Genomic DNA, 17189 nt, shown 5'->3' on the forward strand with positions numbered 1-17189 from the left:
CCCCGGCTAATTCTTCATAACCAGCTGGCGTTGACCAAATTTGGAAGATGCAAACATTGATTTGATTGTATATTTGACTGGAAACGAGGCTGCTTAGACAACATACATCGGTCAACCTCGTTTCCAGGCGCAGCCGCCTAGCTGTTTATTTACACGCGAGAACTAAGAAATAGCGAAATAGCTGAATTTCTGACTAAAACTGATAACGGAAGGTAACAGATAATGGAAGAAAACGCTAAACATGTTGTTCGATAGATGTTATCTACTTTATGAGGAGTACATATATCTACAGGAAAAAAAGAACCTGTTTATATCCTGAAACTGTGCCAATAAAAAGTCTTCGAGGACGGGGTCAGTGGATAACATTCTCTTCGATCTGCGTAGTTATTCACATCATACCAAATTCAATATAATTGTTAAATATGGCTGTCAAAGGTAACTGCTCACTCGTAATTAAACCGAACCTGCGTGATTGATTTTCCACTTTTAATTAATGTCTGTGTTTTCACAGAAAAAAGTGTGAAAGAGTGCGTCAAATTTGTCTTGAACCCAATATAATGGGCGCAATGACATGTTTACATGCTGTTTTTGTTTAATCAATATTATTACACGAAAAGTTTTTGGCTGTTTAAGCTTGAATAAAAAGAGTATTTTTAAAAATTAGCGGCATGTAATCTGGTGTTGGCGACTCTCCTGCGGTATTTCGCGAAAAAAAGGTGACAGGGGGTGCTTGACGATCGAAAACAGGTGCATGGCTCCAGTGCATCTGCGCCGGCCAATTCTGTAATTTCGGTCAACTGGAATCGTTTTGATAATCCGCTGGGCTGCTTATGAATCTACTTGAACTGAACTAAACTACTGCAGTTAATTGACGTGTCATATCTTCTAGCTGGCTCCACGTAGGCTACTAATCGGGGACACCTTCATTAAGGTATTCTTACAAAGGCAGCCGGCAAGACAATCCAAGGTAATATAAAACAAGGATATCCTTCAGATATCCTTTCCTAAATCTGTGGTTTATCTGTTTAGGTACGTCACTTCTCTGTCGCTTTGTATATGCGTCAACAAGGGTCCCGGGTTGGGGAGGGGGGTAATCCGTAAAATGGCTTATACGGAATCGAAACGGGTATATGAAAGGGTAGGAAAATCTGTCATTTTGGTAAGCATACTTGGCAGACCAAAATGACAGATTGACTGAGGAACTAAAAGAACCAACGGAAGGTTTTCATGGCTGTGAAAAAGTGGAGAAAATTTCCTGGTTTGATGATTTATCCATGATCAAAAGACATTGCATTTACAGCAGTTGTAAGGAATGCAGTAATCTAAACTACAAAGGTACGTAAAGGGGGTACCATTTGTCAATGGGTGGAATACGAAAGGGGTACATTATCTGTCAAAAATGGTACTAAAAGGGTAAGGGGTTGGACCTGAGGGCCGACACTCCCCGTATAAAACTTTGTTGAGTACCCCCCGGGACAAAGATTGGAAAATTAAAGATAAATAAGTGAGGAAGTTACTGACATATTAGTCTTTGTTGCGTTTAAAAGTAAAATGCTATAAAAATCTTACTTAAATTTCAAAGAAATGTGGCTATATTACAATTTCTTTCACTTCATGGGATTCTGACTCTATTTGGCATGAAACCAGTAAGGAAAACAGACGCCAACAACATGAAAGATAACAATTTAAGATTCCCTGTTGAAACAAAATAAACAAATCCGCAGGGGATTTTTAAAAGAAAACATTTGATAATTATTTTAAAGAAAATAACGCAAAATAAAACTTTCATCTAGCTGTTACTGGGTGAGCAGCGGTTTTTTCGCTTTAACAGACAGTAGCAAAAAAAGTTTGTCACCAAGGGAAGAGTCGAAGCAGGCTACCAGTTCCTTTTCGTCTTCACTTAGAAAAGTCCGGAAGATTCAACGCTGTCCAGAAGGGATGGGATTGCCAAGGCTGGGGACCTTTCGATCGAAAAGAATCATTTGAACTTAACAAAACTGTTAAGTGGGAATCGACCTAACTTCGAAAGCTATGTATGTTTTCACGGGTTCTAAAGCATCACAGATCGCCATAACAACGTTTCAGTGCTTTTTTGTCATCTTGAACATCGGCGGGAACTCGCTGGTGTGCGCAGTTATAATAAAGAACCAAGACATGAGGTATGTGTGCCTTAAGATCTGCAAACAGCTTTCTTCGTGAAACCACTGTGACCACTGATTTGGTAGGGGGGTGCCCCTGAGGCCTTCAACTGAAACTGGCAAAAACCATTCTGATTTTGCTACCCTGAGACTCAGCGACTATTTTTTATGACCCTTATTCGTTTCATTTCGCTTACCGAATTAAGTATTTTTTAAATTAACATGGTAGGATTAGATTTGTAAAAAGCGTTGGTACCACGTTGGTACGGTAAATGTAGACTGCGCGGTCTGCCAAAGTTGACCCTGCACTGTTCAAGGGCCTTCGTTCTCAAAGACATCCTGTCAATAGTAAAAGTATATACCCTGTTCAACCTCGTTCCCAGGCTTCTCTCCTACGACGAGAAGGAGAGAACCCTGGGAACAGGGTTTTACCCTGTTTAAACTGCAGTTTAAAGCTGTTTCAGCGACACTTATCGGGTACCACACAGAGAGAAAAAAAGGAACATTTGTGACCGAGTCGACAAATATCTTTCACGAATAATGTCTTTATCTTTCTCCTGCTGATCGCATTTATTTCACTTATTTCCCCCAGAACTTCAATTAATTTCCTTCTCATGAACTTAGCTGTTGCCGACATGACTGCTGCCACGTTCTTTCTACCACAATTCATTTTTCTCAGCTCCTCTGCTCACCCAGATGGAGAGTCTGGCAAGATATTATGCCGATTGGTGACGGGGGGCACCATAGCTTACATCGGAGCTGTTGCTTCGGTTGCCACATTGTCTGCCATAGCAGCTGAACGTTACTATGCAGTGGTGCATCCCTATGAGAACATAGGAAAGCTTACTGATCGCAAAATGAAGGTGCGTTTAGCGAATGTCGTACGTCTGGTAGTAGCGTAAAAGGGCAAGAAGCACGGGATGCCTAGATGTAGTCTCCCTCTTGGCGGTTACGCATGCCTCCGAGGTCTGCGAAAAAAAGCACGGGCAATACGTACAGGGACGAAACTAAACTACGAAACTACGACGGCGACGTCAATGAAAACCTCGCTGAAAAAAATACTCCACATCCTTTTAAGCCATTTCGCGATTATCCCAAGTTTCCCAGTTACTTAAAAGAAGGGAATTTAAGTTGGAGAAACTACTTTTCCCAGTGAATTTGGAAAGCGGTTACCTCAACCCGAAATCAAATGTACGCGTCGGATACATCTAGAAATCCGCTTCAATCTTGCCTAGCGTTTCATTCGATCCTCTATGTTTTACTGATTACCTCTTTTTGAACAAACTTTTTCTCATACCATTGAAATGGTTAAACACAGTATCCATAGAAGCATGAAAAGAAGAGGTGGGAAACGTGGAGGCGCCAGGCTGGAGAAATCGCCTTCGTTTACCAAAATAATAAGAGAAATGAAGCAATAACATTTCAGAGCAAATCATCGTTATAGATATTTGGAAAATCGATGGAGACAACTTACAAATATTTGTAAAATATATTCCAGATTTTCTTCTCACTTTCTGTTTATAACTCAAGCATGTCCTTTCGCGTATCCGTTAGCTAAAAAATAGTATCCAATGCGCATGTGCATCAGCTGACTGTGTCCCTTTGACTGTTTTATTTTTTTGTTTGTTTTTGTTTTTGTTTTCCTTTTTTAGTTGACCGTAACTTGCTCTTGGATCTTTGGAGTGATTTTAAACATTCCAACCTTAATGTTTGGTGTTTATGACGAGAAAGAAGGTGATTGCATTGACGTTCACCCTCAAGAGTGGATGGAGAAGGCCTATTCTGTGATTTGGTCTCTGTTCACGGCAGTTTTACCTGTTTCTTTCATGATTACGTTATATTCACGTGTCGCGTACACTTTGTGGTTCAAACGAGCAGTGCATGATGGAAGAGAGATCTCTCTACAACAGGTTTGAACAAAAATTCTTCTGCACCTTGAGCCGGTACCGTTTTTACTCGAAGGACCGTTGCAGCGCGAAAATAGGGACTTAACGATCCGACAAAGGTGACCTCCATGAAAACCTCACTGAAAATAGACTTCGCACCCTTTTGCTTTTTTTCGCGATTATTTCAAGGGGCCCAGTTACTTAAAAGAAGAGAATTTTGGTTGGAGCTGAAGAGAAGGGACCGCGCCCGAGTTCTGACAGAGATGGTAGAATTTATCGCCTTGCCGTTCCCGTTCCCAAGTAAACTTAAAATTTGGTCATTTCACGTCCTAGTTATGGAGGGACGGCAAAGAAATGTACAAAAAAGCGTGATGCACGTGCAGAGTTGCTATTTTGCTCATTAAACCTATTGCTTTTTTGACGTTCCTGTTGCCGTCGCCATCGTAGTTTCGTAAGGTCCTTACTTTCCGACTTGTCGGAGCGGCGCTCATGTAAAACGTTTTGTTTGTGAAAAACATCGTACTCCATCGCATGGGAAAACCGGTTGGTTCACGGTTTGGGTGAATGGTACGCAAAATCCAGGACTGGTAAATTTCGTTCCGGAATCGTGTTAACCATTTTCACAAATCAGTTCCTTTACGTAAAAACGGTCGCGAAAGCCTGGAACTGGTATCAAAGATGGGTTTCAACGGATGGTACTCGAATTTCTGCTTGGAATATTCCATCCGGAAAAACAGGACTACTTTCACAGATGGCCGTTGTTCCCGTAAATTTTCCGATGCAACTCAAAAAGGCATGTTGCGCTTACTTTCCAACCGGATTTTTTGGTTAACAACCTCAATTTTTCGGTTATGTCGACCCTATCCTTACCCGGTCGTGTAAAAGTCATAAGCCGTCCCGTGAGGCTAAATGACCTGACCGCGCGGTTGCAGGGACACCGGGATGGGTCCACCTGTAGAAAATCTCTCCGGAAAAGGTGAATCCCGCTTCCAGGGAGGCGTCCAAATCCCGTCAACAACATAAATTTTGCGTTTTCCCGAATCCCGCATTATGTTTCGCTCAAATTCGGGATCCCGAGGGTACCCTTCCCGACCCTGTATACAGCGAACAATACAGGTGCTTGAATTCACCACTCTTTTACCTATTCTTCCACAGGGCGTGCTGAGGGTACGAAAGCGAGTCACCTTGATGGTTATCACTGTTAGTGTCATCTTTGGAGTATGCTGGCTTGCTGACGCTATAAGCTGGATCCTAACCTCCTTTTCCTCTCACTATGCCAGCAGTGATATGTCATATATCGCCACTAGCACGTTGATCTTGTTCAACTCGGCTATTAACCCAATTGTATATGCTTTAGTTAACCAGAAATTCAGGGCCAAGATCAAGTCAGCTGTCAGCTGCCCTTGCAGTGTGACCCGAAAACTGCAATTAACGGACGTTAGAGTGGGATGTCAAGCTGAGGCCTTCACTCACTCACCTTATTTGGCAGCAGTTATCAGGATTCCGGAAAACAAAATTTCCAATGCCCGGGCACTGAGTGCAGAATGTATAGCCATCTAATTAAGGGTAGAAGCGTAATATCAGCCTATAAAGAACAAGTAGGAGCCACCTTAAAATTTCAGGACTGCCTGCTATGATTCAAGCAGACCCTGTTAAACCCTTCAACCTAGATATTTCTTTTAAAAAGTTTTTGATGTTTGGGCCGTCCTCTTAAAGGATGCTTACAAGATAAAGCTTTCTATACTACAGGTTTTGAACCCAAATGAAAAGATTGTGGCTTAAAAAGAGTTTGGACTTGAATTACATAAAGGTGCACGTAGTTGGAGAGGGGGAGGAAGGTAAATGTCAGTAAAAATTTGGCCTTTGCCAGTTAATTATAAATAGCTGCTTGATTGTTGCTGCCCGCACAGGGCAGCCACTTATTTTTGTCTTGAAAGCGTCTGACAACTCGATTTTCCGGGGAAGTTTGTTTCGCTGTTTCAGTTAGCAGGTTCCAGTCCCCGCCGTGTAAAGTCAACTAAAATGGCGGCTAAACTTTGAGCGCTAAGAAAGTGAAAGTCTATGATTCTTTCTCAACCCGCTTTAACCCATTGACACCCAGGATGCTTTTCGTTCCATGAGCCCAAACAGTAATCGGCTGTTTATCGCTGTGGACCACGAACACAATCGATGAAATTTTGTCACGAGAAGACAATTTGTTTCAAAACGGCCTAGACAATCAACTCAGCAGAATCATTTTTAACAGAAAACCTTTCTATTGGGCATTATTGCTAAGACAGAGGGCATTCACCCAACAGTATCGATATTGTTAAGACAGGGCATTCACCCGACAACACAAAGAGCATTTACCAGGCAGTATTAATGTTGTTAAGACAATGGCTGATTCACCCAGTAGTATTGATATTGTAAAGACAGTGGGCATGATTCAACCGACAGTATCAATGTTCTTGCGACAGTGGCATTTACCCGGCAGTGGTATTAACATTTCAAAGACAGTAGGCATTCATTTGGCAGTGTTGATGCTGTAAGGACGGTGGTGGGCATTGACACCCAACAAGTATTAATAATATTGTAAAGACAGTGGACATTCACTCGACAGTCACAGAGGGCTTTCACCCAACAGTACCGATATCGTTAAGACAGAGGGCATTCAACCGACAGTATTAATATTGTAAAGACAGTGGGCATGCATTCTGCCCTGCAGTTTTAATGTTGCAAGGACAGTGGGTATTCACCCGACAGCATCAATATAATTTTTAAGCCAGAGGACAGTCACTCGACAGTATTAATAGTCTGTCAAAACAATGGATATTTGCCAGATCGTAATATAAGTGTAAAGACAATTGGCATTTACCAGGTAGTATTGACAGTGTAACTGCATGTAACTGTACTGGAAAATTGCAGTAACCGGCCCTACGTCTTACACTCCATGTGATAAGTTAAGGTTTTAATTAAGTATCTTAGGTAGTTTTGTTAAATAATAAACAGTTCTCAACGTGCATCAAATTTTATTGTACGCAGAATTGTTCTTTTCTTATCGTAAGCTTTACTCTTTTCACTAAGGGCGCAATATTTAAACCAAACGTAATAAGAGAGTTCTGATGTTTTGAAAATATCTTCTAAAGAGCGCTTGAGGAATCTGGGTGAGTATCCAAATCTTCAAACGGCTGCCTGTGACGCTTGTGGCAAAGCTCAATCAAAAATTACGTTTTGCCTTAGTCGAAAAAAGACAAAATGACGCACAGGTGACCCAGAAGGCGTCGCGTGTCCTGTCCCCGTTGCAACTGCTGAAAAAAGCCGATCATTAAAATGAAACACTAGCTTCGTGTTCGTGATAAACTCAGAGCTCGTTATGCAGGTCAGGAGGCAACATCCTTGTGCAATAGGCCACTTCCGAGTTCCAAAAACCCTCACTTTCAAAATGAGGCTAGGTACACAACCTTTCTTGTGAAAATGAGTTTTATTTGCATGAGAATGAAAAATGATTTCCATATCAAAGGCTGAGCACCTACCTTTCTGACTGGCTAAAATCCCCCGGCTAATTCTTCATAACCAGCTGGCGTTGACCAAATTTGGAAGATGCAAACATTGATTTGATTGTATATTTGACTGGAAACGAGGCTGCTTAGACAACATACATCGGTCAACCTCGTTTCCAGGCGCAGCCGCCTAGCTGTTTATTTACACGCGAGAACTAAGAAATAGCGAAATAGCTGAATTTCTGACTAAAACTGATAACGGAAGATAACGGATAATGGAAGAAAACGCTAAACATGTTGTTCGATAGATGTTATCTACTTTATGAGGAGTACATGTATCTACAGAAAAAAAAGAACCTGTTTATATCCTGAAACTGTGCCAATAAAAAGTCTTCGAGGACGGGGTCAGTGGATAACATTCTCTTCGATCTGCGTAATTATTCACATCATACCAAATTCAATATAATTGTTAAATATGGCTGTCAAAGGTAACTGCTCACTCGTAATTAAACCGAACCTGCATGACTGATTTTCCACTTTTAATTAATGTCTGTGTTTTCACAGAAAGAAGTGTGAAAAAGTGCGTCAAATTTGTCTTGAACCCAATATAATGGGCGCAATGACATGTTTCCTTGTTTTTTTGTTTAATCAATATTATTAGGCGAGAAGTTTTTAGCTGTTTAAAGGTTGAATAAACAGAGTATTTTTAAAAATTAGCGGCATGTAATCTGGTGTTGGCGACTCTCTTGCGGTTTTTCGCGAAAAAAAGGTGACAGGGGGTGTTTGACAATCGAAAACAGGTGCATGGCTCCAGTGCATCTGCGCCGGCCAATTCTGTAATTTGGGTCAACTGGAATCGTTTTGATAATCTGCTGGGCTGCTTATGAATCTACTTGAACTGAACTAAACTACTTCAGTTAATTGACGTGTGATATCTTCTAGCTGGCTACACGTAGGCTACTAATCGGGGACACCTTCATTAAGGTATTCTTACTAAGGCAGCCGGCAAGACAATCCAAGGTAATATATAACAAGGATATCCTTCAGATATCCTTTCCCAAATCTGTGGTTTATCTGTTTAGGTACGTCACTTCTCTGTCGCTTTGTATATTCGTCAACAAGAGTCTCGAAACGGGTTCCTACCCTTTCATATATGAAAAGGTAGGAAAATCTGTCATTTTGGTAAGCATACTTTGCAGACCAAAATGACAGATTGACTGAGGAACTAAAAGGACCAACAGAAGGATTTTATGGCTGTGAAAAAGTTGAGAAATTTCCTGGTTTGATGACTTATCCCTAATCAAAAGACATTGCATTTACAGCAGTTGTAAGAAATGCAGCAACCTAAACTACGTAGGTACGTGAAGGGAGTACCATTTGTCAATGGGTGGTATATGAAAGGGGTTCATTATCTTTCAAAAATGGTACTAAAAGGGTAAGGGGTTGGACCTCAGGGCCGACACTCCCCGTATAAAACTTTGTTGAGTACCCCCGGGACAAAGATTGGAAAATTAAAGATAAATAAGTGAGGAAGTTACCGACATATTAGTCTTTGTTGCGTTTAAAAGTAAGATGCTATAAAAATCTTACTTAAATTTCAAAGAAATGTGGCTATATTACAATTTCTTTCACTTCATGGGATGCTGACTCTATTTGGCATGAAACCAGTAAGGAAAACAGACGCCAACAACATAACAATTAAACAAGATAACAAGATAACAATTTAAGATTCCCTGTTGAAACAAAATAAACAAATCCGCAGGGGATTTTTAAAAGAAAACATTTGATAATTATTTTAAAGAAAATAACGCAAAATAAAACTTTCATCTAGCTGTTACTGGGTGAGCAGCGGTTTTTTCGTTTTAACAGACAGTAGCAAAAAAAGTTTGTCACCAAGGGAAGAGTCGAAGCAGGCTACCAGTTCCTTTTCGTCTTCACTTAGAAAAGTCCGGAAGATTCAACGCTGTCCAGAAGGGATGGGATTGTCAAGGCTGGGGACCTTTCGATCGAAAAGAATCATTTGAACTTAACAAAACTGTTAAGTGGGAATCGACCTAACTTCGAAAGCTATGTATGTTTTCACGGGTTCTAAAGCATCACAGATCGCCATAACAACGTTGCAGTGCTTTTTGGTCATCTTGAACATCGGCGGGAACTCGCTGGTGTGCGCAGTTATAATAAAAAACCAAGACATGAGGTATGTGTGCCTTGAGACCTGCAAACAGCTTTCTTCGTTAAACCACTGTGACCACTGACTTGGTAGGGTGTGCCGCTGGGGCGTTCAACTGAAACTGGCAAAAACCATTCTGATTTTGCTACCCTGAGACGCAGCGACTGTTATTTATGACCCTTATTCGTTTCATTTCGCTTACCGAATTAAGTATTTTTTAAATTAACATGGTAGATTTTTAAAAAGCGTTGGTACCACGTTGGTACGGTAAATGTAAACTGCGCGGTCTGCCAAAGTTGACCCTGCACTGTTCAAGGGCCTTCGTTCTCAAAGACATCCTGTCAATAGTAAAAGTATATACCCTGTTCAACCATGTTCCCAGGGTTCTTCCCTACGACGAGAAGGAGAGACCCCTGGGAACAGGGTTGTACCCTGTTTAAACTGTCGTTTAAAGCTGTTTCAGCGACACATATCGGCAGATCAACGGGTACCACACACAGAGAAAAAAAGAACATTTGTGTCCGAGTCGACAAATATCTTTCACGAATAATGTCTTTATCTTTCTCCTGCCGATACTTAAAGGATATTGATACCATGAACAGACTTTATTGTAGTCTTGTGAGACCTTTATTAGAATATTCATGCGAAACTTGGAACCCTCATACTAAATGTAACATTTAAGCAATAGAAAACGTTTTCCCTGTTTGCATAGCCTGATATAAAAACGAGAGGGGTTGGGAGAATTCGAGACGGTTATGCAAACCCGAGACGAAGTCGAGGGTTTGCATAACCGTCGAGAATTCTCCCAACGCCTCGAGTGTTTATATCAGGCTATGCAAACACAGGAAAAAAGTTTTCTATTGCTTTTATAAAATAACTTTCCCGAGAAAAAAACGCAAAACTCTTTGTATGGCTCTGATTAAAAGAGAAATTCTTACCAGTCGCAAAATCCTGTCCACGAAGTCTTGCACGCGTAATCAGTTCTTGTTTTGCAAAAAGATGCTTTGCAAAATACGGATTTTTCCCGCTTAAAACGGTCAGCTTAAGCGAAGAAAAATGTACACACCTTTTTTGTAACGATTTTCCAAGTTTCAGCCGACGAAGGAATGGGTAAATAAAGTAAACTTTTTGAGTTTTGAACTCGAAAACTTTTTCAAATTTGTGCTTGCGTGATTAGCGCGCGAAAAACCAAACAACTTGACGCCACAACCATGTTTACATACTCTCATGCAAACACTGCTCTCGGCCAATCAGAGCGCGCGTACTATCTTAGTTATTTTATAATGATAAATTGGAGGCTGTTCAGCGAAGAGCTACCAGATGGATCACTAGGTCTGATGATGATTATGATACTAGACTATCTAAGCTAAAATTGTTGTCATTATCTATTAGGAGGTTCACGAGAGATGTTACATTTTTTTTTAATGTAATTAATGGACATTATGATATTGACATTTCAAATAAGCTAATATTTTGTAAGGACAGAAATACAGGTTATAACTTGAGGAAAAGTGACACACAGGACCTTGTTCCAAATTTTAGTAGAACTGATGGTTTTAAATATAGTTTTTTTAACCGTGTTGTAGATGAATGGAATGGTTTACCCAGTCATATTAGAGAATCAAACAGTATTGCAACTTTTAAAAGAAATGTTTTAAGCTTTACTAAGAATAACTAGAACATTTATATTTCTATTTGTATATATTTTTCTTATATTTTAATTAGTGGGGACATCCCTAGTATGGCGCATTGGCGCTTTTGGTTGTCTCCGTCTCCACAACTTTTTTTTTCTTATAGTAGTGTTAGCTTATTTCATTTCATTATTTGCTTGTAATGTAGTGGAGTGAATCTGTAATAAATCTGTAATAAATAACAATTATTCACCGAAGTGGAGGTGGCTAGTCCTGGATATTTACCGAACTGCGAAGCAGTGAGGTAAATATCCACGACAAGCCACCGACACTGAGGTGAATAATTGTTTTAGTATATACTAAAACAGTGAGATAATTGAGCACAAAAACGACGATTTTTAACTCAAATACTGTTGCCAACGATTACAATTTTGGCGCGTAATGACCGGGCGGCCGCGGCCGTCGCTTTTTCTTGTCGACAACTAAAACTTTTGAAGGCATTTGTTTAGCTCTTGCGGGGAAATTTCTTCAAAGGAGTTGTGAATACTTTTTGTATTTAAAATCATTCTATAAAAAAAAGATTATTAAATTTAGTTTTAAGCTTATTTAAGAACAACTCAACTAAATAAAGTAAGCAAGACTTAAGCTTCATTTGCATTTGTAAACAAAAAACTTTTTCACCGGTTTTATCGATAAATTCGTGTCAAAAAGACAAAGCTTTACCTGTTAAAACTTCCAATCCGAACTTCGTCACCTTCTTCGTGTATTCGGAAACAGCTTGCTTGATTAGTTGTGAAATTTCTTTGTTTGTTTACGGCAGCAAACCGGGAAGGCATTTTGCTTGCAACTTACACGAGTTTGGCGTCGCTCGCTCGGAGGAACTGGAGGTGAATCAGTGAATAGTGTAGGATATTCACTGATTGAGTAGCCAATCAGAGCGCGCGAAAAACACTATCCACTGTTTTAGTATATACTAAATAAATTTATTTCACTTATTTCCCCCAGAACTTCAATTAACTTCCTTCTCATGAACTTAGCTGTTGCCGACATGACCGCTGCCACGTTCTTTCTACCACAATTCATTTTTCTCAGCTCCCCTGCTCACCCAGATGAAGAGTCTGGCACGATATTATGCCGATTGGTGACGGGGGCAGCCTTGGCTTATATCGGAGCTGTTGCTTCGGTTGTCACATTGGTTGCCATAGCAACTGAACGTTACTATGCAGTGGTGCATCCCTATGAGAACATAGGAAAGCTTACTGATCGCAAAATGAAGGTGCGTTTAGGGAATGTCGTACGTCTACGTACGGCACTACGTACAGGGACCTTACGAAACTACGACGGCGACGTCAATGAAAACCTCGCTGAAAAAAAGACTTCGAAAATCGATGGAGACAAGTTACAAATATTTGAAGAATCGATCTTTCTTGACCTTGAATCTTCGACGACTGATTCAGACTTCGTGTCATATCTCACCCTGTTCTACTTCGATCTTCTAATTCTTCGAATTCGGAAGTATTCGTGGATGTTTGGCTTTCCCTGAACAAGTCCATCGGTGAATTCTCAATGGTCTATGAATGCTCTGATATGAGCACATATGATCTATAATCACGACTTTGATTTATAAATATTTCAACTCCATAAAGTTTATTTAGATATTTCGGATGGGCTTCTCGCTTTCTGTTAATAATTCACGCGTGTCCCTTCGCGTGTCTTACTAAAAAATGGTATCTAATGCGCATGTGCATCAGCTGTTTTCTTGTTTTTCTTCTTTAGGTGATCGTAACTTGCTCTTGGATCGTTGGAGTGATTTTGAACATTCCAACCTTAATGTTTGGTGATTATGACGAGAAAGAAGGTAAATGCTTCGACGTTCACCCTGAAGAGTGGATGGAGAAGGCCTATTCTGTGATTTGGTCTCTTTTCACGGCAATTTTACCTGTTTCTTTCATGACTACGTTATATTCACGTGTCGCGTACACTTTGTGGTTCAAACGTGCAGTGCATGATGGAAGAGAGATCTCTCTACAACAGGTTTGAACAAACATTCTTCTACACCTTAAGCCGGTACCGTTTTTACTCGTAGGACCGTTGCAGCGCAAAAATTTTCCGACTTGTCGAAGTGGCGCTCATGTAATTTTCACTAGCCTTGATCATGTGCGCTGGAGTTAACCCTAACCCTAACCCTAGGGTTACTCTAATTAACTGCCTGAAACTAGAGAAAAAGCAGGTCCGCTCTATTTATGAAGCGCTTTTATTGGGGTTGACAGCCTCGTATATATACAGGGTCAGAAAGGGGGGTTTAATCCCCACTTCCCGGTCCTTTTTCACGACAATCGGGCATCCTAAACTGCTGTCATGATCTCCAAGATTTTGGTGAATCCCGCTTTAAGAGTGGCGTCCAAATCCGGTCAACATCAGAAATTTTGCGTTTTCCCGAATCCCGCAAATTCCCGATCCCGAGAGTACCTTTCCAGACCCTGTATACAGCTAACAATACAGGTGCTTAAATTCACCACTCTTTCACTTATTCTTCCACAGGGCGTGCTGAGGGTACGGAAGCGAGTCACCTTGATGGTTATTACTGTTAGTGTCATCTTTGGAGTATGCTGGCTTGCTGACACGATTAGCTTCATCCTAACCTCTTTTTCCTCTCACCATACAAGCAGTGATATATCATATATAGCCACTGGCACGTTGATCTTGTTCAACTCGGCTATTAACCCAATTGTATATGCTTTAGTTAATCAGAAATTCAGGGCCAAGATCAAGTCAACTGTCAGCTGCCCTTGCAGTGTGACCCGACAACTGCAATTGACGGACGTTAGAGTGGGATGTAAAGCTGAGGCCTTCACTCACTCACCTTATTTGGCAGCAGTTATCAGAATTCCGGAAAACAAAATTTCCAATGCTCGGGCACCGAGTGCAGAATGTATAGCCATCTAATTAAGGGTAGAACCGTATTATCAGCCTATAAAGAAGATGAACCTTTTCACAAATTGAATTAATTATATCAGGTAGGAGCCACCTTAAAATTTCAGGACTGCCTGCTATGATTCAAGCAGACCCTGTTAAACCCTTCAACCTAGTTATTTCTTTTTAAAAGTTTTTGATGTTTGGGCCGTCCTCCTACAGATGGTTACAAGATAAAGCTTCCTACACTACAGGTTTTGAACCAACATGAAAAAATTGTGGCTTAAAAAGAGTTTGGACTTGAATTACACAAAGGTGCACGTAGTTGGAGAGGGGAAGGGGGGTAGATGTCAGTAAAAATTTAGTCTTTGCCAGTTAATTATAAATAGCTGCTTGATTGTTGCTGCCCGCACAGGGCAGCCACCCGATTTTTTCTTGAAAGCGTCTGACAACTCGATTTTCCGGGGAAATTTGTTTCGCTGTTTCAGTTGGCAGGTTCCAGTCCTCGCCGCGTAAACTCAAGTAAAATGGCGGCCAAACTTTCATCCGATAATTTTGTGAGCGCTAAGAAGTGAAAGTCTATGATTCTTTCTCAACACGCTTTAACCCATCGAAACCCAGGATGCTTTTCGTTCCATGAGCCCAAACAGTAATCGGCTGTGGTCGCTGTGGACCACGAACAATCGATGAAATTTTGTCACGAGAAGACAATTTGTTTCAAAACGGCCTATACAATCAACTCAGCAGAATCGTTTTTAACAGATAACCTTTCTACTGTAGTTCACTACTTTCTCTAACGAGGTGAATGGAGCAACGAGGCGAACAAACTGAATTATAACTGACGTCATAATTTGACCACAGCGGCAAGCGAATTGCTTACCGAGCTGGGCAAACTGAATTAGGCTTTTCCTGTTCATTTAAAATACTTATTTGTACTGACCTTTTAAGGAACCAGCTTATAGATGATTTTGTAAATGCTTCTTAGATGAGAATTGTAAGTAGAAGTATGCTTTAAAAGTTAAGTGTTGTAATTAGTTAAATATTGCAAATCGGTCAAAATTGTAAATAATGATTCTTCATTTGGCGAGTAGACAACAAAGGATGCATGGATGCTATTAACGTTTCCATCATGGTGTTGGTTGATGCGCTAAATCCATTAAAAATAACAAACGGACATGCTCATGGCATGATAATAACCAAAAAGCGGAGCTTTATGTTAGGAAAACCGAACGTTTTCGAACGTGCATAGCAAGGCACACAGTGAGGATGCGTTTTGCACCCACTGCATTTCGTAGATGTATATTAAGCCACCTCCCACACTTGGCTAGCGTTTGTTTTCACGCCATTCAACCGAGTGCCAACAGAACCATGAAGCATTACACTGACACCCCCCTTTTTTCATAAGGGACCTTACGACACTACGTCGGCGACGACAACGGGAACGTTAAAAAAGCAATAGGTTTAATGAGCAAAACAACAACTCTGCACGTGCATCACGCTTTTTTGTACATTTCTTTGCTGTCCTGAACAACTACGACGTGAAATGACCAAATTTTAAGTTCGCTTGAGAACGAGAACGGCAAGGCGATAAATTCTACCATCTCTGTCTGAATTCGGGCGCGGTCCCCTCTCTTCAGCTCCAATCAAAATTCACTTCTTTTTAATAACAGGGCGAATTGGGATAATCGCGAAAAAGTTTAAAAGGATGCGAAGTCTATCTTTCAGCGACGTTTTCATGGATGTCGCCGTTGTCGGATCGTAAGGTCGCTATAGTTAACCCCACCGACAGCATCAAAACCAAGTTTTCTTGATCTTCTGCCCACAGTGGGAGACCAACGTGTCTTTTTCCCCAACTTGGTATGAGAATCCCTACCACCCCCTACCCTGTAACCCAGCAAACTCACAGCCGCCCCGTCCCGCCCCTCTCCAGCCACTGCCAGCGAGCACAGGGGATGTCGGACGGTTTTCCCAAGGGATCTAATTCGAGGTTAGAATCGTATCGAGGTCGGTTATATTGACTATTTTCCAATTCCCCATAATACACTCTGTCTGCCCCCCAAATTTTGCATAACGTATTGTCTTAAAATGCTCTTGGGAAAATGCAATACTCCCAGGAGCATATCAATAGCCTTTAAAGACATAACTTAACACCTGGTATGGCTTCTAGGTCACAACTGAGTGGCTGATAACGTTTAATACATGAATATTAACACTGTCATTTTTTTTCCGCGTTAAGTGTACTACAGCAACAAGTTACTAAAACGGGAAGGAATTACCCCAAAAAAGTTCGCGAAGCAAAGTGGACAATGGCATTAATAGGGCCATTTACACGAGGAAAAATAAGACGCGCCTTGCATAAGACGCGTCTTGAATAAGACGCGAACTGGACCACTTATACGAGCATGTCTTATCTGAGACGAAAACAGCTCGTATAAATGGTTCGCGTCTTATTTCTGTTCTTCACTCGTTTTCATGTGAATGAACTGAACTTACTTTTTAAGTGTACGAAGAAAGCAATTTGATGAGTAAATACAAATTGAGATAGTTTAAAGTTAAAAAGGGTCTACTTACACCAGCAGATGTCAAGCATTTGTCCAGGAGGTCTGCTATCGCCTTCTCCTTGCATAATAACAAGAAATCCTTGTCCTCCGCGAAGGACTAAGAGTTTCTTTTTGCCTTTTAACGGAGAGCTCATTGTAATTGAGCGAAGAAAAAAATAAAGCAAAATAGACAAGAAAAGACACAAGAAAACGAAAACGCGTTATGTAAACAACTTTTTCCCGCCAGTAGCCTGCCAGTCCGCTGCGGGGCAAGCGATAATTTTCCCGCCAAAAATTAACGCATGCGTACTATACGGAAAGTTCGCGTCTTATTTTTCCTCGTATAAATGGCCCTATTGTGGAGTTCAGACGAATTGACATGGACTATGCTAAAGGAAGAACGCACAGAATTATCGAAACGAACTGAAGTGG

At 40.8% G+C, this 17189-nt stretch overlaps 2 protein-coding genes across 2 annotated transcripts; both read left to right on the plus strand.

The window, feature by feature from the left end:
• Window positions 1-2031: 2031 nt before the first annotated feature.
• LOC140942174 (pyroglutamylated RF-amide peptide receptor-like) lies at window positions 2032-5584 on the plus strand. The gene is made up of 4 exons (XM_073391140.1): window positions 2032-2159; window positions 2731-3001; window positions 3791-4048; window positions 5180-5584. The coding sequence occupies exons 1-4, from the start codon at window positions 2032-2034 to the stop codon at window positions 5582-5584; spliced, it is 1062 nt and encodes a 353-aa protein (XP_073247241.1).
• An 815-nt stretch (window positions 5585-6399) lies between these two features.
• Window positions 6400-14250, plus strand: LOC140942175 (pyroglutamylated RF-amide peptide receptor-like). The gene is made up of 4 exons (XM_073391141.1): window positions 6400-6548; window positions 12310-12580; window positions 13081-13338; window positions 13846-14250. Exons 1-4 carry the CDS (start codon window positions 6400-6402, stop codon window positions 14248-14250), a joined length of 1083 nt encoding a protein of 360 aa, XP_073247242.1.
• Window positions 14251-17189: the final 2939 nt, after the last annotated feature.

Source organism: Porites lutea, chromosome 6 (assembly GCF_958299795.1).
Source record: "Porites lutea chromosome 6, jaPorLute2.1, whole genome shotgun sequence".
Lineage (NCBI taxonomy): Eukaryota > Metazoa > Cnidaria > Anthozoa > Scleractinia > Poritidae > Porites > Porites lutea.

Coding starts and splice junctions, on each gene's coding strand:
- LOC140942175 (XM_073391141.1), top strand. CDS start 6,400: ATGGCTGATTCACCCAGTAGTATTGATATTGTAAAGACAGTGGGCATG. Junction 6,549..12,309: donor CATTTGGCAGTGTTGATGCT/GTAAGGACGGTG, acceptor TATTTCCCCCAG/AACTTCAATTAACTTCCTTC. Junction 12,581..13,080: donor TTACTGATCGCAAAATGAAG/GTGCGTTTAGGG, acceptor TTTCTTCTTTAG/GTGATCGTAACTTGCTCTTG.
- LOC140942174 (XM_073391140.1), top strand. CDS start 2,032: ATGTATGTTTTCACGGGTTCTAAAGCATCACAGATCGCCATAACAACG. Junction 2,160..2,730: donor ATAAAGAACCAAGACATGAG/GTATGTGTGCCT, acceptor TATTTCCCCCAG/AACTTCAATTAATTTCCTTC. Junction 3,002..3,790: donor TTACTGATCGCAAAATGAAG/GTGCGTTTAGCG, acceptor TTCCTTTTTTAG/TTGACCGTAACTTGCTCTTG.